Source organism: Chaetodon auriga, chromosome 13 (genome assembly GCF_051107435.1).
Source record: "Chaetodon auriga isolate fChaAug3 chromosome 13, fChaAug3.hap1, whole genome shotgun sequence".
Classification (NCBI taxonomy): Eukaryota; Metazoa; Chordata; class Actinopteri; order Chaetodontiformes; family Chaetodontidae; genus Chaetodon; species Chaetodon auriga.
In genome coordinates, this window is record NC_135086.1 from 18,187,390 (window position 1) to 18,209,765 (window position 22,376).

The window sequence follows — 22,376 nt, forward strand, 5'->3', positions numbered from 1 at the left end:
TGATGAGCCGAGAGAGAGCCAACCAGTCAGTGTGATGGTGAAGAATTTCATAGGACATAGTAACAAAAGTGAAAGTGGTTTTGCAGCAAGAACAGAAGCCACTAATGCCAACTGTATCAAATGTACTTTGATACAGTTGGCATTAGTGCCAGTCATTAGCCAGATCATAGTAAAGCTAACAGCCACTTTTGCACAGTTCAGCATTCCAGAAGTGCTAGTAAGTGACAACTGACCTCAGCAAGTTTCAGAGGAGTTCAGATAGTAAAGTGAGAAATATGATTTTATTCATGTAACATCTACTCCACTTTATACCCAGAGTACTGGACAGAATGAGAGAGCAGTACAGGTATCAGGCAGGCAGGTCGGCCTTCGTCCTCTACTGAAATCAGTCCCGCAGAGCTGCTGATGGGTCAGAAGATTCAGACAACGTTACTGACTCTGTCTGAGAATGTGGACCCAAGGAAGAAATCAAACAAACAGATGCACCCACCAAGCACAAACAAACATACCACTAAAACCACAGGAACAAGGGGAGAAATCTACCTTTGCTGAATCCAAGAGATGTTCTCACTGGACAAAATGAACAGTGAGGAAACAATGGACAACACCAGGTATTGTCCTAGGAGCCAGTTCAACTCCTGGACATCATAATTCATAACGTCAGGCCAATTAGCCTGGAAGAAAGACTGAAAAGTGTCTGATTGATGCAATCCTATAAAGGGCTTCACCAAACACATTTTTCATGATATATTTCTGTAGTCATTGTACTGATAAACTGTTATAAAACACAAAGTGCATGGGGCTGAGTGTTCAGTGCTGCTTTGCATCATGCACTTTTAATCTGATTCCCTGAAGAAGCGTCTTCCCATTTCTTGATCCAAAGCTCTCATGCATCACTGTAATCACCATAGCCTCTTTTCAATGTAAAGATGACAGTCTAAAGAAAATATAAACAACGCTGGGCAACGTCTCCCTTTTTATATTCAATGAAAAATTCAGCCCCTGTGTCCACCTCAATAAATTCTGTCCTTAGATAGGCCAATTGTCTTTTTGTTGAAATGCTGTTACGTCTGTTCTGTGTCATATCATCTGTAAATGGATAAAAAAAAAAGAAAAAAGAAAAAAAAATCAAAATGCCCAAATTTTCCATTATCACTAGCCTTACTGAGAACCCATGAGACCTCTTGAAGAGCTTCTAAAATTCATTTTGGAACATTGCCCCTTACCAGTTTTCTGTAACAATAACCAACCTAGTTACTAAAAATAACTACAGGCCTGTGCCTTGTTAAAAGGCAAATATTGTATCTTCTGATCAAACACTGTTGGTGAAAAACAGTTAAACAAACAGCCATGGGAAATTCAGAGATGAAGGCATCAATTTCCCCATCGACCAATTAAACCAGTAAGAGAAGAGTGCTTCATTAACTGGGGGTCAATACGGGGCTCAGACCCCTGCAGCCTTGGAACTGTCCTCTGCAGTGAAAAGCAGTTAGAGATCACATTGTGAGTAGAAACTCAACCTGGGCAAACAGCCACAAACGTTAATTCACATTTTTAACATCAAAAAGTGGCAGATGGTGCACCACTCCTGTTTTAGTGTCATATCTGCTCATTCAAAGTGGTATTTTACAAGATACAAGATAAATCTGAAACTATAATGAATCATGAAATGTAGACATTCTCTATGTATGTTATAAGAAAATAAATGGATAATAATCAGATATTTCACTTAAGTAAAAGTAATCACATCAAAATACGCACATGTGCACCACAGTGCAGAAATACTCTGTTACAAGGAAAAGTTCTGCATTTAAATATTTACTTAGCCTAAGCAAAAGTATTTGCATCAAAGTAGAGCTACTAAAAGTAAAAGTATGTGTACATCATCTTCATGTGCCACATGCTGCTCGAACATCAGTGATAATACTACTGGTCAGAGAAATACCTCTTAGCATTGACGTCTAACACTTGAACAACACAAGCGGTATCTATTAGTGAAACTAGTGACAAGATGATTATGAGCTGCACATAACAGCAGCAGCATCATAATCATCACTGGCATATGCCAACAAGACTCAGTATATTCTGGTATGACTTATGACAGAAGAGTGCTCCTGCCAAGAGCTGGTAGAGCTGCTGCGGCGTACCAAAAACCAACGGGCCATTTTTAGTTAAACCAAAGCACTACACTTTGGCTTAACTAAAAATGGCCTGTTGAGTTTTGTTATGTTGTGCTTCATCTGTCATTTTGATGTGCTGCCCCATCTGCATCACTATGTGCAGTCGGTAATTTGCTCATTTTTAATCGGAGGGACGTCTCAGTGGGAATAGAGGGACACTGTTGTAGGACACCCCGAATATCTTTACTAAAAACAACATCTGTAGTCATGTCTCCCCTAAAATAACTGGTTGCAGAAGTGGTTTGTTCTGAGGGAGTATTTTCAGTAGCACAGATGCCACTGAATGATCATAGAAATATCGTGGGATTATTAACGGGATACTACAGACAGCAATGTGGCTCTATGACCCTCACACTCTTCCATGACAACATGTCACTTTGATCATGAAGGTGACACTACTGCATAGAGTATATAGGATAAAACATAGAATAGAATTGAGTATTTATATTATATAGCTTAGAAAATATTATCAATAACAACAACAACAATAATAATAATAATTGCTTTATTTATATAGCACTTATATACTAATATAGCCCAGACAGTTAAAATTCCAGCAGCAGTATTTTGAACAAGTTGGAAACGCGAGACTGATTTTTGGCTGAGGAGGACTATAAAGAGAGCTGCAATAATCTAGACAAGTTTAAATAAAAGCATGAATTACCTTTTCTAAATCAGCGTGAGATACAAATGACTTGATTTTTCATACATTTGTGAGCGGAGGGAAGCAGGACGGCAGAACTCTCTTTAAAAAAAAAGTCAAATCACTGTCAAAAATTGCTCCAATATTTCTGGCCACAGGATTTCTATCAAATAATAAGTTACTGGAGGTCTTGCTGTGAGCTCTGTGCCATTATCGAACCTAACACACTGGATTTTACTATAAGGAGTTGAACCAGAAATGAACTCTTCAGTGACTTTGACAGTATCAGGTTGTTCCAGTTTGAGCTTTGAAACTTACAGGTGGTCAGCTCTCAAGCTGTGTAGTCATTTCTTCAATTTGGAATCTGATTTTATTTTATTTTTTTTTACTGTTGAGGAACACCGAATCCAGAAGGAGGCAGTAATGCACCGCCAAGACAGCCGTAAGGGTGAAACTTCAAAGAAAGAACAGACCTCCGATACCGTAGGTGGCGCTGTGGACATTTTACGATAGTTGCTACCCGCCAGTAAACACAGAGAAGAGAAGTGTCTGTCAAGAGCAGCTAGCTGTTGGTTGTCTGCACAAGAAATCGCTCAGGTTATTTCTGGGCGCTCGATTTTCTTAAGAACACTACAAATAATGTTCTTTTTTGTTGCTGAAGGGGTCTAACAGGTTGACAAATCGAGCGAGAAAGTAGCTGCGTTGGTAACACTGCCTCTGTGGTCACATCTGCAGCCTGATTAACAGAGAGGATGCCAGCAACAGAGGAATCACATGGTGGGTTTTAACTAGCATCACATAGCGTTACAGTGTTTACACTAGATTGAAATTTGACTAGAGAAATGAATGGGGTTTTCAAAGTAGCTCTGTAGCTTCACTACCCATGCAATGTAAGTTACTCGTTAGTGTTAGCTTGACACGGTAGCGAGCAGGAGGCGACTTTTTCCCTATCCAGGTAACGTTTGCTTGATACGGAAAAAGAGGCACAGCCAGGGAAACGGGTTGAGTTTGTTAGTTTGTTTCTTTATCATTCAGCTGACGGAATAAATTTTCATCCAAGTGGTTGACATGGAATGGCAGAGTAAAGCTACTGAAAGGGGTGGACAGACTTCGACACAACCTCATTCATAAGTTAGCTGTTATGCTAGCTTTATGTTATAACTGTGCAAGCTGTCAGAGTAGGACGCGTAAAGGATGCATGGCAGTGGAAAAAGAAGTGATGAGAGTTTCTCTGAATTCGGATCTGACCTGGTCTAGAGCACTGAAAATCCAAATGCAGTCATATCATCATTCAGCATATCGTTTCTGCTGAGCAGTACCTGAAGCATCTGAGCAGTGTGTCAGAGGGATATTGTCTCTTTACAATATATACTACCAAGTATTTCCACTGACACATAGTTGAACCTACACATGCATTTGTACCCTCAACAATCATCATTTTTTCTTGTCAGTGTTATTTTAGTTTTAATTCACGAACTAAACTTTTTTATTACACTTGGCTTCAGGTGTTGGCTTATCACCCCCTGCCGTATTCTCTCCATACCTGTCCTGAATAAGTGTTATAGTTTGTGAATAAAGTTTTGAGGAAAAAAATTCTACCGAGATTCTTCAGATCAAAGAAGATTGATAATGTTAGACTGATGTATGCACTCATATTTGTAATAGTTTGTCTTGAAATGAGAGCAAGGAGGCACCATAATTCTAATAGTCAGACTTTTTGGAAACAGTACCATTGTTAGCATCTTCCGGTATGCAAAGAGCTGTGATGAATGAACTGTCACTTCTGTGCTTCAGGTGTCAACAAAGTAGTGGACACCGTCTGTAGGCTTTCTCCAGATCTGCTGGCTGAAGCAGTGAGTATTCTACCTCTACTTGAATGTATGCAGACAGGAAACAAAGTACTTTCTACTAAACAGTAACAGGGCATGCAGCAGAGTCCTGGATTAATGTGAGTGATGTAGAAGCAGTTTAAAAAGAAGCACTGCACAAGTCAGATGACATGTTGTTGTTGGCCTGTAGTATTTGTTTCATTACCTCAGGCACAGAATGAATCTCTTAAATGACAGTTTGAAGTACGCCTCTGCACGCAACATCTTATAAGATTTGCAACAGCATGAGGTTGTTATGGGGCCAACCTCTCGGTGGGATTAACAGCTGAATGTTAAACAGAATGAAATGATTTTCATTGTCGGGCTATTAGCAGCTGTGCTCTGCACAAGACGTACAGGATGTGGTGTTGTTGCCATAGAGGCTATACTGTAGGTCTGATAACTAATCTTATAATCTCCACAGTGTCAGCACATTCTGACTTATCTTCAAGGGCAGACTGGAGGAGTAGATTCAGCTGAAATTTCTGATGTGAGTCAATGTTTCCTTAGAGTATTTTTTTAACTTATAGTAACCCATCTTTTCAAGTTCCTCTTTCATTACTTGTTTTTTTTTTTTTCTTCTCTGGGCAGAGATTTCAGAGAGCGGGTGTCAGACTTGACCATGAAGCACTACAGAACATGATCAGATTTCTCTTGTTAACATTCAGGTATCTTTCATCCTGTTTTTCATTTTTTATGACTGTGGTTTGTTAAAGTTTCATAACTAGAGATGTCTTCTCCCGTGCAGCCCACATTTATTCCATTATGTATGTCCAGTTTGATGCATGCATGTTGATTCCAAAGCCATAGCTCCAGTTGTGTAATGGAGCTTTCACAGCCTTTTTCCTGGGTTATGAGCCTGTCTTAATGATAAAGAGGTGCACTGTTGAACTGTAAGATTTAATAGTAAACATTTGTATCGCCAGGTCAGCCGGGAAGAGCAACCTCTCTGGGGATGACCTCGTTTCAAGGCTGGAAGCAGGCAGCAACAAGTGGCCCAAAGCTTCCCTTCAGGAGGTGCACAGGTTGTGGAGTGAACATGGTGCATTAGTCCATGCTCAGCAGGAGGTCCAGGCCATGCTCAGCATCAGTCAGGTGTGCCCATATTTAATGCATTAAAGCAGTCTCACTCATTTTCAGATGTTTTCCAATGAGCTGAACACATATTTTCAAGGCTGATGAGACTTACCGTGTTTGTCGTTGGGCTGCATCTTTCTAGTTAGCGGACATGCAGTGGAAGCTCGGCATGGCTGTGAGCTCCGACACGTGCCGATCTCTCAACTCACCATATGTGTCTCTTCTGCTGAAGATTGTTGAGCCCTCTGGACAGATTTGTCAGAGGTCTTTTGAGATGACCATTCCACAGTTCCAGGTGTGTAGTCGTTGATGTGAATGTAGTTTTGTTGGTGTAATTTGTTATTTTATTGGTGTGATTCTGAGATTTTTTTTTTTTTTTTTGTCATTTGCAGAACTTTCACAAGCAGTTCAAGGAGATGGCAGCTGTTATGGAGACTGTATGATGGTTGCAAGCACACCTAAACGCTTGTCGCAGTTATTCCCCAGTTTAATCATGTAACCAATGGAAGAATGGCTTCACACATTTTTTTGTCTCCTGGATGTCTGAAATTGGGACAAATTACTGCAAATGTCAATCACCGGCTTTGCTTTGCACTTCCATTTTTTCCAGATTGTAGATGCTCCTAAATGATTTAGGTCCTCCAATTGTTGAAATAGTTTGAAAACGCTTGTCTTGGATGTGAACACTGTACTTCTTCTCATCGACTTGTCCAGTTTGATTTAATAGACATGTACATTCCATTGCCAGTTTATAAGGTACGCCGAGCTGGAGCTAACGTGGTCTAACAGTCCTCGCTGTTTGTTGACACATTTCAAATTGAAGTGTTGATTCAACTTTATGGACGTTTTGGTGGATGTAGCTTGTAGCGCTGTTGCACTGGACTGCATGATACAGACAGTTGTTTCTGTTACTAAGACTACCCTCACTGATACAAGTGGTGTGGACAAAATAGTGGAAACACCTGTCAGTATCATTATTGCAGGAATGAACCGGCAACTGAGTTTATATCTGTAGTGGTAAAATTGCAAAACCCTAACTAATATTCAGATTGTGCCTCATTTGTTAGAAAATGTGTGACATTGACCTGGTTTCAATTAATCACAGTTTGCACTAAACTTCCTCTGGTTTTGCACTTTTTGACTGTGCAGCATGAACACACATTGCCACAGTGAACACAACTGTTGCTTATGTTGCTGTATCTTTATCAAGGGTAAGAGATTGTGATTAGCCCACTACACAATATCCTGTATATTATATTGTTTCAGTTCGTGGCTAAAATGTCAAATAAACTTTGCAGTCCAGTGTTTGAAAAGCCTTTTTTTCAGTCCTCAAGTCTAAATTTTGAAAACTTACTTTTGCTGTTTGTGTGTTCCCTGGTAATGCTGAAAGGTGTGCTCTGTGGTTCTGAGGAGGACTTTGCCTTTTTGTTCACTATAGTCTGTCCCCACTTGGATGCCATACAACTGTGATGCAATAAACAACTATTAACTGTAAACCTTCATTGCATGGTTATTTGATCCCAACTTCACAGTGCAACTCAAAGTAAAAGCAATTCTACACTAAATCAATTGAATTCTGTAAATTGGTGCCACTGTTTGCCATCTAACTACTCTGCATTTGACAGAGAAATGAATCAGACCCACTTTCAGGTGGCTCCAGATGTGAAGAGTCTAGAGTGTCTGCAGCAGATTAGCCAGTGTGCAGACTGTGTATGATAGCAAATATTTTAAGCATACATTCCATTCATTTCCATTTCCAATTTTTTCATGGCAATCCCTTGCACAGAGTCAATTAACACAATGTCAAGATGATTTCATCAAATGCGGATCTGGGGCCTAGTGTGTGTCTATTAAGTGGCCTGCCTTGCAATGTAAAAATCCTTCACTTAGGATCCGTACACACAGTCCTCACCAGCAGCGTGGGGCTTGGCAGGCTGCAGAGCTCCAGTGGCTGCTGCCTCACTGGTGAGGTTATATATGGCACAGCTACTATTTTAAGACAGGAGGAGTGCTTGCAATTATGGCATTTGTTAGATGGGAACTCCTCTAGAGCAAAAAGCATATCAGATGTGATGACATCTATCAAATACTATGAATCAGCACAGCCTGCTTGAAGTGTGATTCATTGTGCTGCCAACTTCTAGCTTTAGCTCGTTTTCCCTGCTGAAGGCACTTTGTAGGTAGGATTACAACCAGCAGAGTAATGGGCCCGCAGGAGCTAGTGCCATGGGACCTGGAAGCACCGACCACACTACTTTGAGAAAAGCTTTCCAGTTATTTTGCACTGTGAAGAAAGGTGGAGCTTCGCCCTGTCACGTTTCGCACAGCGGCTCTGCCCTGCCCACTCCTCCAGCACATGGGATGGCTGGGCGGGTCGTCGACGCGCACAGCCGCTCCGCCTCCAAGGCGTTGTGGAAGAAAGGATCTCAGTGCGGGAGGCTGCGTTAAAACACGATAAACAAGCATCAATGTATGCGTTCTGTAGACTACTGAGAGACAACCATGCTACCGCGCCGGGGAAGCTTGTGCGTAAACAAGGTTTTAAGGCCGGGACTGTAATGCGCCGCCCCGGTTGTGCGCTCAGCAGCAACGCATAGCGCGTCAGAGAAATCAGATTTCTCAGGGCGACTTGTGTTTACACAGGAGCCATCCAAAGCCACGTTTTAGCAAGCAGCTTGGTTGGGACAGTACAGTGCACGACTGTTCGGAGGTGCACGCACTGCCCATGCAAACAGTGGAGGAACAGCGCAGGCACGCAAGCCACAAATACATGACCATAGAAGTGAATTTACTTGAAATCCTGGAAGGAAAGCTGTCCATCGGGGAGATTTTTTGAGAGATCTGGTTAACATGGAGTGTTGCAGTTGATCGACAGGGTGAGCACGTGTGCTTGTAGCTAATCGCTGCGTTGGATGAACTTTCACTATGGATGTGGACATGGAAACTGTTGCAAACTAAGCCCAACTGCGCCCGGCCTTGGTCGCAGGGAATGCTACAACGGCATCATTTTTCAAAGTAATCTTTAGTCCCACATCGCTGTCAACGAGCTTCGGCCCAAAGTCTGCTGGCTCGACATGGAGAGTCGAGATGAGATGGAGCACAGGAGGTTCGCCCTGACTTACATCGGCTGGTCCTCGCTGGACAGGCGGACCACCCTGCCCATGCTGCCGTGGCTGGTGGCTGAGATCCGCAGGCGCAGTGAGAGAGGCGACTGCGGCCCCGTGGTGCAGCCGAGAGAAGTTCAGCTGGTCCTCAACCCCCCCTTCGTCCGATGTGTCCCCTCCAGCAGCAACAACTCCTCAGTCTTTATATTCGAGCACAAAGCGCAGCTCATCTCTCGCTTCATCCACAACAGCAATGACCTCACCTATTTTGCCTATCTCCTGCGGGGCCAGCCCGACAACCCCGAGTCCGAGATGTCCTGTCACGTCTTTAAGGCCTCCGAGCCCAACCAGGTAGGCCAGTTCAAGTGTCCAAAAACACCTTGGCACAGCAGGGGTGAGGAGCAAGAGAAAAGTGCGCCTAATGGCATTGTAAAGAGCAGCAGGTTGAGACAACGCAGGTCAAGGAGTAATTGAGGGATCAGGAGTGTAATCGCTCAAATAATAGCTATTATTTCTGGAGACCTGAGAGGAGTTTTCAGTGACCTTAGGTGCTTAAAAGTCCAGTTTAAACAATACCTCTGTGTGATGTGTCTTCAATGTTTCAAAGGGATCAAAACAGAATATTCCTGGGCTACTGTGATTTACTGGGAGCCTCCCCTATTACATATTCTGATCTGCTGAATCTAGCTTTAAATGTTAAGCAAAACCAAACCTGAAATCTCACTGAGGTGAGAACTATGTCATTTAATCTGAAGCACACACACACACAGTAGATTAGTCAATGGTCCAAACATGTTGGCTTTGGTATTAAGTATTTAGGCCACTGGTTGGTGGGAATGATAAACAGAGCACCCTGGATTTTTGGCAAAGTTAATCCATCTCTGTGCTTTCCTCTTCAGGCAGGGGATCAGACATCTCTGGTGCCTGTTGTGTGACAACAACTGAAGAGGCACAGTATCGAGTCAGCACATTTACATGCTGATCAGCATGCCACTCTTGAGTAATAAACCGAAATGTGGTAAACAGCCCAAAATCAGGAACGTGGGAGTTTGAAAATCAATGAGTAGTCATGTTTTGTGGTCATGCTATATGTACCAGGCACTGTGCTGAAGAGCTTACCCCAGCTGCACTGGTGTGTGTGTGTGTGTCTGTGTGTGTGTGTGTGTGTGTTTGCTTGTGTGTATGCTTGTGTGTAAGTGAAAGTTTGTGGTAGTGAATCAGAATAAACATTCAATCCAAGTTCATTTTGTGTTTGTTTATATATGAATCATGTGGTTCGGGGTTGTGTCACCATGATTCTCCACCTGCTGTAAGACAAGTCGAGGTCCTCTCTCTTGTTTGTGCTACCCAGTGAACAGGGAAACCTTCGCCAATAATGTTCACAAACTCCTATCCAGTTGTGCTCACGTTTTTGCATTGATCTCAAACGCCTGCGTTGTATCGTGTTTCCTGTGGTACGTGCAGGGCCCGGACAGGCTGTTTGTCTGCTGCTGAAAGCTGAGAGCAGAGGAGGCAACAAGTTTGAGGCAGACGCATATTCGAGGTGTCTGGCCTCTCTGTGAGGATCCAAATATTTGCAGCAGTCACAGGAAGGCATCTTGAACATACCTCATCCAGCATTATTACGCAACAAAAACTGGTTTGGCAGCCAGCGAGCTAGCAACATGTGCAAGGTGGGCCATGTGGAATGCATGGGTTATTGTACCAGTACACAGCTGCCGTGTGCAAAACCCTGCTGCAGTCATTAAAGATTAGATTATTTTCTAGGTATTTCCTGTTTGTAATACAGGCATTCTGATTGTACGACTGTGGGTTTTCTCTTTGTTCCAGCTGAGTTTAAGGACATGGTAACTCTTTGCTTAAAAAAAAAAACAAAAAAACAACTACTATTCTTAGCTGCAGACATGACCAGGGTACATTGTGTAAAGCCTGAGGAAAGACCCCTGGCATTTATCAACAGGATGTGAAAGGTTAACATGAAGTGACACTCCTGATGTCTTGTGGAGCGGAGGATCTTCACTCGCTCGAGTACAGTTGATTAGAATCTGAAGCATGGAAAATGAAGAAATGCTAACAAAGCACTGTGTATACACAAACACGCAATGTCTCACTGTGTGTCCGTTCTGTTTGAAAGGTTGGGTGCTTCGAATCAAGTTTGACCTCCTTAACTTGAAATACTGCTTCAGTCCTCATGCATATATTATAAGATGTTTTGATACAGCTGTAGTTGGTTGTGCATGTGGTATTCTGGCATTTAAGGCTCAGCCAGTCATCTCTGGACTCTTGATTGGTGTATGTCAACAAGCTGTATGCCTACGTAATATTTTGCCAGGATGATATCACATGCAAAGTTAGACAAGCACTGTCATTTAGAGTTTAATTGTAAGGTGCTTGCTGAGAGGCTGGGATGTTCATTTACGTCCTCAGCGAGGCTCTCGTGGCAGCGTGCATGGATTTAACTTGTGTGTCTTTGTCAAACCTGCTGCAGACTCTCTGAGCCTGCACAGTGTAAACCACGCAGGCCTGTGTGTTTTCCACCTCTGCTCGGACTTGGAACTGGACCACGGGAGAAACCTCTCACAGGGTGACCCTCTGCCATCTTGTGGGTGCTGTTCATCATTCAGTGACATGTTGCGACAGTGGGACACGCTCACGAGCCAAGTCAGAGCAAGAGTGACATACTTGACTTGGCGAGGAAACTTGAGACTGTTGTTAAACCGAGTTGGCCTGAAATGTTGGTATTGTCCATCTTTATGCTTGGTCTTATTTAAAACCAGAAACATTTTGTATTGCCGTCTATTATTATGGAGTATCTTGAAAAAAACAAAACAAAACAAAAATAAGACATGTTTTTTCCATTCTGTGCTATTGAGAGGTGTTAAAACGCCTGGTGAGTCACACCTGTGCTGGCTTTGCTTTGCCAGGGCAGGTGAGGTGCCTGTTAACATGATCACATTTCTTGCAAAATGAGAAACTAAAGACCATAGATTCTTATCTGACTGTCATAAGAGAAGATCGTGTGCTTAATCTGCTCTGTTACCACTGCATTGGGAACAAACTGAGTTACAGTTCGATGCAAAAAGAATTGTACAGAAGCAGGGAAAGGAAAGGAAAACCCCCTTCATATCACTGAGGCTGTGACGCGTTTTGATTTTCAGTTATACTCTGAGTTTCTTCCCCATGTTAAGGTGACACAAGAGCCTTTGTTGTGAGTTGGGACATGAACTTTGTTAAACCACGGTGCCCGGTTTGTCCTCAGGCAGATGGAAAAGCACTGGGAGGACGTCATTAGCTGTAGCGAGGTGCAGCTACAGGCATGTGACAACAGAACCAATCCTCGGAGAGCTCCAGCAACGCACAGACAAATACGTTTAGTGAAGCAACAGCGTTCATCCACGTTCACAATTCAGTAAAAAGTAATTGAATTTTTTCGGTTGATTATGTTTTCTAAGGCAGTTTCTGATTCAGTTTGTCCTTGCCTTGTTGTTTTTTGCCTTGTTGGGTTGAACAGTTGAAAATTGACATTCGTAGCTCAGCTGTAATTGGGGGTTTCTTGTCTTTATTTATTTTGAGTTACTGCAAGAACTTGGAACTGATTACTTTGAAGTCAAAAAGCATGTGATCTTGCATTGCTTCTGCTCTGACATGGGGAATTATCCTCCATACCTCTGTTTCCATCCTTATCTTGTATTGAGACAGTGATAACCTGTGTCTCTGAAAGAAGTCTAATTAGGCCTAATTGCACATGGCGGGTTGGGCCCTCACGGTTTCTCAGTGGTCTGACTTAATTGTGCTGATAAGGGCAGCAGAACTATGTGCCAGCTACTGTTTGAGCAGATATTATTAGGGCCTATTGTGGGGAGGTTTGACATTACATGGCCATGCACTGAGAGTGCTCAGGACTCAGCTCAGAGAGGACAATCCTCATGTTTGTTTTCTCCTAAGCTCTAAAGCTGCTGGTGTTTATGCAGCCAGGCTTTGGATCACAACCGGTGTCGCTGATATTGTTTGATTAAGCCAGGCAATGATGGGCCGAGGTTTGATGTAAAAACCAGTTAGAAGGGCCATTGGGAGTGGGAGGGTATGTTGGAATAGATTGCCAGTGGAAAACGCAGGCCTTCGTCTATTCCCCAACAGTTTTCTGCCTGTCTGTGCCTGTCTCCGCCCAAGCAGTGAGCACCTTTACCGTCTCTGTATTAGGCAGACTACAAATAATTAATCAGATCAAATGGTGCGGTGGCGTCATCTTACTCATGTATAATCCAGCAGTTCTTTAGATGTTAAGACGGCGCTGCCATTTTTTTTCCCCCTCCATGACACAGTGGTGTAGGACGCAGGCCTGATTACATGACAGACCAGACAGTGCAGCTGTGATTCTCAGACACCAAGGCCTCTGACTTGCCTTGATCTAGCAGTGCTGCTTCTGCCAATGCAGAACTGCGTTTTTTTTTTTGTTTGCTCTTCTCTCAAAAGATTCTTTGAAAGTCTTCAAGGATTCCAGAAGAAACAAGCCAGCTAACAGTCGGAAAATCAATTACAGAGGTCAGAGTGTTGTTGGAGTGACGAGATGTTTGCATATATATGACCCACCGCCCCCACCGCCTGCCCTCTCCCTCATCTCAATACAGCCCTGTGTCACCAGCCACCCACAGCTCAACCCTTGGGAAAGCAGGCACGTAGAGAATGGGACTTTAAAATAGCTCGTGTAGCCGCTGCAGCAATATGGCCGACATGTATTTGATCTCTGTGTCTCACTCGTAAGCTGGCTTTCCTTTCCTGTTTGCCTGCCCTCCAGCTTCTGTATTGTTGTTCTGGTCACACCTCTGAAGTAAGCTTGATGCATTTTGTCACATTACTTCCCCTCCCAAGTCTACATAATAAATGTATTTGCTCAGCAGTCAGCCTGCGGCTCTTATCAGATACGACCGGAGATGTGTGCAGTGTGTGGAGCCGCTGTTTGTTTTAGGGCTCATTGTTGTCGGTATTTGACTGACCTTGGCTCTGTTTTGAGGCGCTCTCGCTTTTTAGAGGCTGTCAGTCCTGTTGTGTCTGCCAAAATGGTTGGAATCTCACTTGTTAGTGTCTCAAGACTGAGGGATGGATTGGCTTCAAATTCCCAACTGTTGCTTAAGACTTTTCTGTCTTGACTTGTTTTTTTCTTTTCTTCCTCAATGCAAGTAACAAAAACAGATTTCTTGCTTTGATGGCACAGGCTGTTGCTGCAGGTGTTGAGGAAGGTGCAAGTGCCAAACACGGTGTGGTGCAGAAGCAGGCTCTGTGACCTTCAAGTCTCTGATTTCCTCCAGCCCTCTGTTTTGTCTTCTGTCCTATAGAGTATGGGCGTTTCCTGGCTCCTCGCCTACTTCTTGTTACCAATATAGTGTTTGGTCTGTCTAGCCTTAGGTCAAATCTTGCTGTTTTTTTAGCCTTGAGTTATTTAAAGTCGCAACATGAAGTCAAGTCCTGTTATTTGTCAATCAAGACAAGGTCGTTGGTGTACGACAACCGTCAGATAAACAAAGTTTTACTTGTTTCTGACTTCTGTCGTCTGCATTTATTTCCAAAAGACCTGCATTGATATGAGGTGAGGGATCAAACACTGCAAGCTGCACAGGTTGTTTTATTTGGGCTTTTTAGTTATCATTGCAGTTATGAGATTGAATTTAAGAAGAAAATCAGTTGTGTTTTTTCTCATGTTGCTCAGTTGTTCTCTTTTGTTATGATTTTCCTCTTTAATCTCTTCCTGTTCATCCTGTCCCTTTGTTCCGCTCTCCTTTCTTACAGGTCCCCGAGGTGATCAGCAGCATTCGCCAAGTGTCCAAATCAGCCCTGAAGGAAGACACCAAGCCCAAACAGGAAGCTGACGAGGCCTTTTACAACTCTCAGAAGTTTGAAGTGCTTTACTGTGGCAAGGTAGGAATGAATGCACTCCGCAGATACAAAGGGGTTTCATTTGATAAGCAAATTGAATTAATGTGGCTAAATTTGAAAAAATATATTGCAGGTGACAGTTCTGCACAAAAAGGCTCCATCCACCCTCATCGATGACTGCATCGATATGTTTCATCAGCATGAGATCGAGCGCAAGCGCCTACGGCTGCTCAACGGTCAGCGGGGGTCCACAGAGAATGCCCCTGTAGAGTTCTTCATGGGGGGAGAAGGGGACCCGCTCTCCTCGGTTCTGGATGAGAGTATAGAAGACCCCAAGGGCCCTGGAGGGGAGGACATGATCGGAGGTGGAGATAAGAGCCTCATGCAGATTGAGGATTAAGATGAATTGTTTTGTTGAAATAATGTGCACAACTACAGTAAGAACAAAGGTAAAAGTATCTGCTAGTGGGTTTTTTTTAAGCACACAATAAACCATTGGCTAAGCCCCGCTATGCCTGTCAGGCTTTCCGTTTTTCTACGCCGCATATTCACGTTCACTGTGATAATGGTGGCAGATTTACTTTGTAGATTTGGAAACAGCAGTCCTTCATTTTGTACAGTGATAGACAAAAGCAGGTTTATCGTTTCTAGCTGGCGGCTGGCGGCTGATTTTTCCAGCTGAAATGACAACTGTCATAGATTTAGCTGTAGCTAGCTAGCTAATAGGGCGCTCACATTTACAAAATGTCAAGTTTGGATGAATATGAAGAACTCACGTGTGATTTGTTAAAATTAATTAGGACGCAGCACGGGTAGCACAATGCATGAGTCTGAGATACAGTGAGCTAGCTTTTGAATAAAAATAGCTTTTATATTTGGTGTCGTACGACTGTGCTGTGTGTCTTGAGAAGGCAGACGAGGTTGTCCAGTCGGCTTTTTCCCGCTCATTTCTGGTGCCGCCATCGCTTCACGTGGCAAAATATTACATTTTTAAAAAAAATGTAATTTGAATTAAAAATTGGAATTGACAGCCCTACTAGCTGATTAAGCTAACAATAGCTCCATGAGCTAGTGGAAAAAACATTCCAGCTAACTTGTTTTGAAGTAAGAATCAAGTAAAAGATGTCTTAAATATATAGTACATACATATACATAGTCTATGATGTTGTGCTATGAGACTGAAGCTAAACCTACGTACATGTCCGCACAAAAAGTTAGCATCCACACCAGATGATTCATGTATGTAATTCTAAATAAATAATTCTAAATGTTCTTGTATTGCTAGTATATATTAAAATGTTATTACGATACTGTTATTGTTACTGTATTATATATCTTGGCTGTACGTGTGTCAGGTAAAGGCCTGTTCAGCAGCGCCAGTCAGAGCAGCCTTCGGGGGGCGTTCCCCGAGTGCATCCTGGAGGATTCTGGCTTTGAGGAGCCTCAGGAGTTTCGTACGCGCTGCAGCAGCCTGGCGGGGAGTCTGCAGAGGAAGCCGGGGGAAGGCGTCATCATGGGCCCCACTCGCCGCAGACACTCCAGCGCACCAAACCATGTTCAGCCGTCTGATGCAGACAAGAACCGCACCATGCTCTTCCAGGTAGAGGACGATTACTAAATTAAAGTGCGGCTGATTTCCGTGAAAAGCAATGACGTGCTCTGCTTTTGCTGATGTCTTTGGGTCAGCGTGAGCTTAGCGGCTCAGATGTTTCTCATCTTTGTGTCCAGCTGGATGCAGATGCTCTGTCCTTTGACAGAGCGCAGCACTGAGGAGTTTAATTATGACAGCAATGTTCTCTCATTAAAACCCGTGGCTTAGTATGTACTCAAGGGCCTGGCCAGGACCAAGGGATCTATTATATCTGAATTACAGTCATTTGCAGTGTACCGAAAAGAATGAACACTATGTGTGATTGTGGTATAGATGAAGAACATACAATGAACTATTATACTGAGTTGTAGGAATATTTTATACTCTGGATTTACTCCAAAATTGCAGTGGATGTTAGGTTTATGGGCAGAATTCTAAATATACTCCTTTTGTCAAGGAGATGGATGGCAGTTGTTTTTCCCCACTCACTACCACCAAGTCATAATTTGTCTCGAAGAACTTGATTCCATCTGTCACACCAGAAAACCAAACGCTTGCTTGCTTGGCACCGTTTGTCATTGTTTGTCACCCTTTTTGCATTCAGTCCAGTCCCTGAGCCTCTTGCGACTGCAAATCATTTTTATGTGCACGTGCCTGGCAGTTCTAATGTACAGACTAACTCGGCCCTGTGTTACCGCTTCAGTTTAAGAGGCTGTAACTCCTGAGTAGGATTTGTGACCACGCTGTTACTCCTGTGAAAACTGCTTCATGAAAAGTGTGCAGGCTGCGGAGTGAGCCAGCTGTCATTCCTCACACACCATGCCCATTTCCTCATGAAGCTATTTTTAAAAACTAGAGCGCAACGTTCAATATGATACTCGACATAGCAGTCAATTATGGGAAAAATCGTTGGTGCAGACTTGTTGACCTTGATTTCCAGAGTGTGCCAGTGTGTTTATGCATGTCATTGAAGCTCTTATTATGAGATGCTCGACACTTAGATTCAAGTTACATCCATGATTGACATGCAGTGTAAAGATATTATTGTTTTGTGCAACTACTTCTTTATGTATCTGTATGTGTTCATGCATGAATCTTTTTGACCATAATGTACTACTGGTATGATTCACAGGTCGGGCGTTTTGAAGTAAACCTCATAAGTCCAGACAGTAAAACAGTGGTGCTGGAGAAGAACTTCAAAGATATCTCATCCTGCTGTCAGGTTGGTTTATTTTTACTTGCTGTATTAACACTAAAAGCCTCTCTCCTCTGTCTCTGCTACAGTCCTAGGCTGAGAATAAGCTAATTTTGTGCAAATCTTTTCTAGCATCCATAATGGCGTCCGTGACGTGCTGTATTTTAGTTTCAGTTTCATCTTTTGTGTTGCTGCACTGAATGCAAAGGTCAACGCGCTGCCTTCCCTTGCTGCTATTTATTCTAGTTTCCTGTTTTTCTTGACTTTGACACAGGGAATCAAGCAGTCCGACCATTTTGGATTCATCTGCCGGGACCAGTCAGAGTCTGGTCCCAGTCAGTATGTGTGCTACGTTTTCCAGTGTGCCAATGAGTCCCTGGTGAGTCACAAAGCATGTAAATTAAATCCCCATACTCTCAACCCTGTACTTTTACTCTCTACAAACCTTGTCTCTCTCCCTGTGTGTGTGTGTATGCATGCTTGTCTTGTCCCCATGTGTGACTGTTGGTGTCAGGTGGATGAGGTGATGCTGACCCTGAAGCAGGCCTTCACCACAGCAGCAGCCTTACAGAGCAACAAGACCCAGATCCAGCTGTGTGAAGCTTGCCCCATGCACGACCTGCACAAGCTCTGTGAGCGGATTGAAGGTGAGCCACGTAAACTCTGTCGCGCTCCAGCACTCCTCTCTGGCTGGACTCATAAATATATTGATGCTTGGGCTGCTTCTCTGAGTTGAAGCAACATAAAAGAGCATTCTGATTTCCTCTTCTGTTTCCAGGTCTCTACCCACCCAGAGCAAAGCTAGCCATCCAAAAATATCTCTCCCAGCTGACTGACAATGAGCAGGCTGAGATTTTTGAGCGAGTTCAGGTAAGGTTCAGCTCTGCTCAGAGACACCACACTTACTGACATATTAGCATATTATTGGTGATCGATCTCTGGAAACAGTTGACTTTATACAAATGCTGAATCTGTTCCAAAGCAGTGTTTGGCGCATCTTGGGTTCTAAGTGTTTGTGTGTCCATGTCTGCAGAGACTGAAGCCCGGGTCAGACCAAGAGGAGAACGAGCTGGTGATTCTCCACCTGAGACAGCTCTGTGAAACCAAACAAAAGTCCCACCTCCACATCGGAGAGACTCCTCAGGTAAACACTTCACCCTGAAGATGATGAAAAACAAAATGCTGTAAATGCATAATAGTTGCATCAGTTGTATTTCTAACACAAAAACAGAAATGAATCCCTCACAGATTCCCAGTTATAGATTGATTTGTGAGCTTTAACTTAACTTAAGACTAAAGGAATGACACATTAACTGGATGTCACAATCAAGAGGTGGAGCATGAATGATGAAAAAGTTTCCTTGGGCCTTTCAACATCTTTGAAGTTTGAGGAAAGTCAATAAGGGTTCAGGAAAAGTCATTTTAAATATGCAGAATATCACAGAACTGATCTCTGTGTCTCAGCCATCTGGATTCTTATCCTAAGGTTTTCTTTTGGATTTTTGTGCCGGTGTTGTAGCTTTAAATAAACAAGGCCACAGAAAAGACCGTGTTAAAGAAACATCAATGATCATAATCAGTGTTTGAGTCCTTGAATTCTGACTAACAAGTCAAACTGGGTTTTTCTACTGTTGCTACTTTCCTGTTAGTTATTTTAAAGTTGCACAGGATGTTTGTGATGGCTGCTATTGATACTAAAAGCTCAGTTTTTCAGCTTTTTGCTGCTGTCTTAAATGTAAAGGTCATCACTTCTCATCTGGGCACATAACGTTCCTGGACAAGGGCCTAAGCTGGTTATCAGTTGAATCAGTGTTACATTCCATAAGTTCTCTCAGGGGAAATCGTGATATTAAACCATGACAGGGTCGTGGATTAATACTTCAGCCTAATCTAGCCTGAGGGATTGTATGTTAGATATTATCATTCAAATGGCAGAACCTTAACAACAGACCCAGTGTTAATCTTAGCCGTGTGCTTTGCTGTGCTTTGCATACAGTGAAAGTCTCTGCAGTCACATTTTATTAATTATTTCTGTGCTAATATTTTTTTCCTCTGTTGTCATCTAACAGAACGCTGGGAACAGCTCATCAGCAGGTGATGGCACAGCCACCAGCAGCCGCTTCAAACTTGATATTCTCAAGAACAAAGCACGCACCTCCCTCACTAGCTCTCTGGAGAACATCATTGCAAGGGTGGGTCTGAGTAGAGAGAGGTTTTTTTTATAACACAATTTCTCTGCCCCACCTTTATCTTTATTTAATTCCCTGCTGTTATTGTATCAATATCCTTTCTTTATCCCTGTCTCCTGCTCTTATTTCCCCACCCCAGACAGAATGTAGCCACTGTGCTGTGCACCTTTATGTGTCTCTGCTCCCTCTTTGTATCAGCCACTGTTTCTGTGTCATTGTCATCCAGGGGATTTGGATTGACCCATATCTGCCAGTGAGACAGCAGAATAACTCCTTAGTAGAGGGATCCAGGCAATCTGAGACCTCTGCTGCCATCTGTTATTGTCTTAGAGACTTAGCTGAACAATGACACCGTTAATGTTATCAAGTCAGGAAATATGTCTCCTTTTTATTTCTCGCTATTAATGATTTTCAGAGTCGATGTTTTACTGCCTTCTTGACAATACCAACTATGCTTTTTGTCAGCACACTGTTCATGGGTTCTGTAAAACCTTTTTTTTTCATGTGTGTTTTCATTCATCTTTTTTATGTCAGAACTTGTTTCATTTTATGTAATCACCTCTGTTACCAGGGTGCCAGCCGGATGCGGGGTCGCCTGGGAAGCATGGGAAGCATTAGCAGTTTCGAAAGGGTAAGTGTCCTTGAGGGGGAGCACAAGAATTCCCACATCTTCACTTGAGGAACTCTGGGAATTCTCACTTTTCACCCAGTGGCCTTTAAAAGCATGCTATATTCCAGCTCTGTCCTTAGACAAGGACAAGGAGGATAGATGTGCTTTCATCGATGTTAGTCGTTGGAGGCTGCCAACAGTTCTCTTCTGACATGGAGACATGACTCTGCACTGCATTAGTCTCATGTAGTTTCATGATGAAGCTGCGTTTGGCCAAAAGAGGGAACATTACAGCAGGTAGTGTGAACCATTTGCGGTCGTTGCTCCACTGTATCACTGCTGTGCAGAATGTCGAGTGAGTGTGTGATATAGTACCTCTGACTCCCCATCAGTCATAATGGAGTTGAAAGAGCACTCCACCAATTCAGCATTGCTCTACTGTAATGTTGACAGACTCATGATGGACAGTTAGAGAGAAGTAGGAATCAATGCAGCGGAACGAGAGATATTGTCTTATTTTTAATTTCTCAGACTTTGCCCAACTCCCTCTGGAGCCACAAAAAACTTTTTCCACATACAGTATGCAGCATTGCTTCTCAAGTAAACAGGCGTTGTTGTGTAAAATTAGAGCTTTCCCCTTTGAAGATGTGTTGCCCATAGAAGTAAACACACAGAGATCTGGAATAGACCCTCAAAGCTGTCATATGACTTCAGTTGCATCAATCATGTCATGTCAGATTTACTGGAAATTTGAACCACCAAGTGAGGCAAATGTGATGGAAGGATTTTCTTAAGCTCCTATATCTCTCATTTTTACCAAATCCACCAATCCTGGCTGTTGCAGATTTAAAATTCAAGTCAATCCGTCATAGTCACAATGACACACATAACCCTGTTTATGAGGAGCCAGTAATGGTATTTTCATAGGCGACTTGCGTATGTGTTGTGAGTATCTTCCGTATGTGCAGGGAAAATCTTGCGTTGTCACCTTTTGAGGATCACATCACCTGTGCCCCTCTTTGTTATATTTGTGATAGTCAGAAGAATGTTATTTGCCCTGCGATTGAGCAAATAAGTAGTCAACTGGGGATTGAGTCAGGATGCCAATGTCCTAGCAAGCAGGAAATTCGAGTCAGGATGTCCAGTTGTACGTCTGCTCAGCCATGCTTGTCCTGGCTTCCTCTTCTTAGCGCTGTCATAGGACACAGCACTGCACGAGTGTCTGATTCACTGAGCCACTTTATCTTATCAGTGTTTCCTAAAATCTGCAAATCACAATTAAGCCATTCAGACGGCAGCGTGATTTACATGTGTTCAACAGATGAACAGACCTTACGCAATCTGCAATGTGATTAGTAGTGCTAGCACTTTGAAGTTCGTGGCAGCAGCTCCATTAGAGCTTTTTCTGTGTATATTGAAACAAGCAGTACAGATATCACAGAATTTTTCCTCATGTCACAGAGAGGGAGGTCTCTAAAAGCACGATGGGAGGAGATTGGAGAGTTTTCATGTGGAGTTGAGCCACTGAGATCCTCCCCACCAATGGTGTTGGATGCTGTGAGTCACAGGACATTGTCTATTAGAATACAATAGATATGGGAGTTGTACCACCAGACATGAGGCAACACTGAGTCCAAGGTTGTTGAGTGGAAAGTTGAACCTGGAATGAGTCTTGCTGTGGGCTTACGTTGGCTAGGTGAGTGCAGACCTGTAACTTGAGGAGCTGAGGTGATGTTTTGCTTGGTTTTGGCCTGTACCTCAGGAATAGAGTTACTTGCTGCTTGTTTGGTTTGACTTCCAAAGACATTTAGTGTGATTATTGCCCTTTGAATTTTGTCTGCTTATACCCAGGTTATTGACCTGGATAGATTCACAGAATATTTTGGAGGATTCTTTTTGCATTATGTGTTTAGCTTGTCATTATTCACCACTCTCTCATTGTCAGCTGTTGCAGTCAGATACATCAGAAAATCCAACCATGCATCATCCACCATGTACATGACTGTGAAGGAGTTTTATGTTGCATGCACTGACATCTTTCTCCCTTT

General features: G+C 43.0%; 2 protein-coding genes across 6 annotated transcripts in view; both read left to right on the forward strand.

The window, feature by feature from the left end:
• The first annotated feature begins 3,329 nt into the window (after positions 1-3,329).
• commd6 (COMM domain containing 6) lies at positions 3,330-7,264 on the forward strand. Its single transcript, XM_076747741.1, has 7 exons — positions 3,330-3,600; positions 4,618-4,676; positions 5,116-5,181; positions 5,283-5,359; positions 5,618-5,786; positions 5,911-6,063; positions 6,161-7,264. The coding sequence occupies exons 1-7, from the start codon at positions 3,576-3,578 to the stop codon at positions 6,209-6,211; spliced, it is 600 nt and encodes a 199-aa protein (XP_076603856.1). The 5' UTR covers positions 3,330-3,575; the 3' UTR covers positions 6,212-7,264.
• Positions 7,265-8,156: 892 nt separating this feature from the next.
• The window catches only part of tbc1d4 (TBC1 domain family, member 4), a 28,636-nt gene continuing 14,416 nt past the window's right edge, over positions 8,157-22,376 (forward strand). For all 5 annotated transcript variants that reach the window (XM_076746571.1, XM_076746570.1, XM_076746572.1 and 2 more), the window contains exons 1-11: positions 8,157-9,223; positions 14,657-14,785; positions 14,877-15,108; positions 16,099-16,343; positions 17,467-17,556; positions 17,804-17,908; positions 18,044-18,176; positions 18,308-18,399; positions 18,563-18,673; positions 19,599-19,721; positions 20,290-20,349. In XM_076746571.1, the coding sequence (XP_076602686.1) occupies positions 8,843-9,223; positions 14,657-14,785; positions 14,877-15,108; positions 16,099-16,343; positions 17,467-17,556; positions 17,804-17,908; positions 18,044-18,176; positions 18,308-18,399; positions 18,563-18,673; positions 19,599-19,721; positions 20,290-20,349 (1,701 nt within the window). In that variant the 5' untranslated portion in view covers positions 8,157-8,842. The remainder of the gene's footprint in view (positions 9,224-14,656; positions 14,786-14,876; positions 15,109-16,098; positions 16,344-17,466; positions 17,557-17,803; positions 17,909-18,043; positions 18,177-18,307; positions 18,400-18,562; positions 18,674-19,598; positions 19,722-20,289; positions 20,350-22,376) is intronic.

Coding starts and splice junctions, on each gene's coding strand:
- commd6 (XM_076747741.1), top strand. CDS start 3,576: ATGCCAGCAACAGAGGAATCACATG. Junction 5,360..5,617: donor TTTCTCTTGTTAACATTCAG/GTATCTTTCATC, acceptor TTGTATCGCCAG/GTCAGCCGGGAAGAGCAACC. Junction 5,787..5,910: donor CCATGCTCAGCATCAGTCAG/GTGTGCCCATAT, acceptor GCATCTTTCTAG/TTAGCGGACATGCAGTGGAA.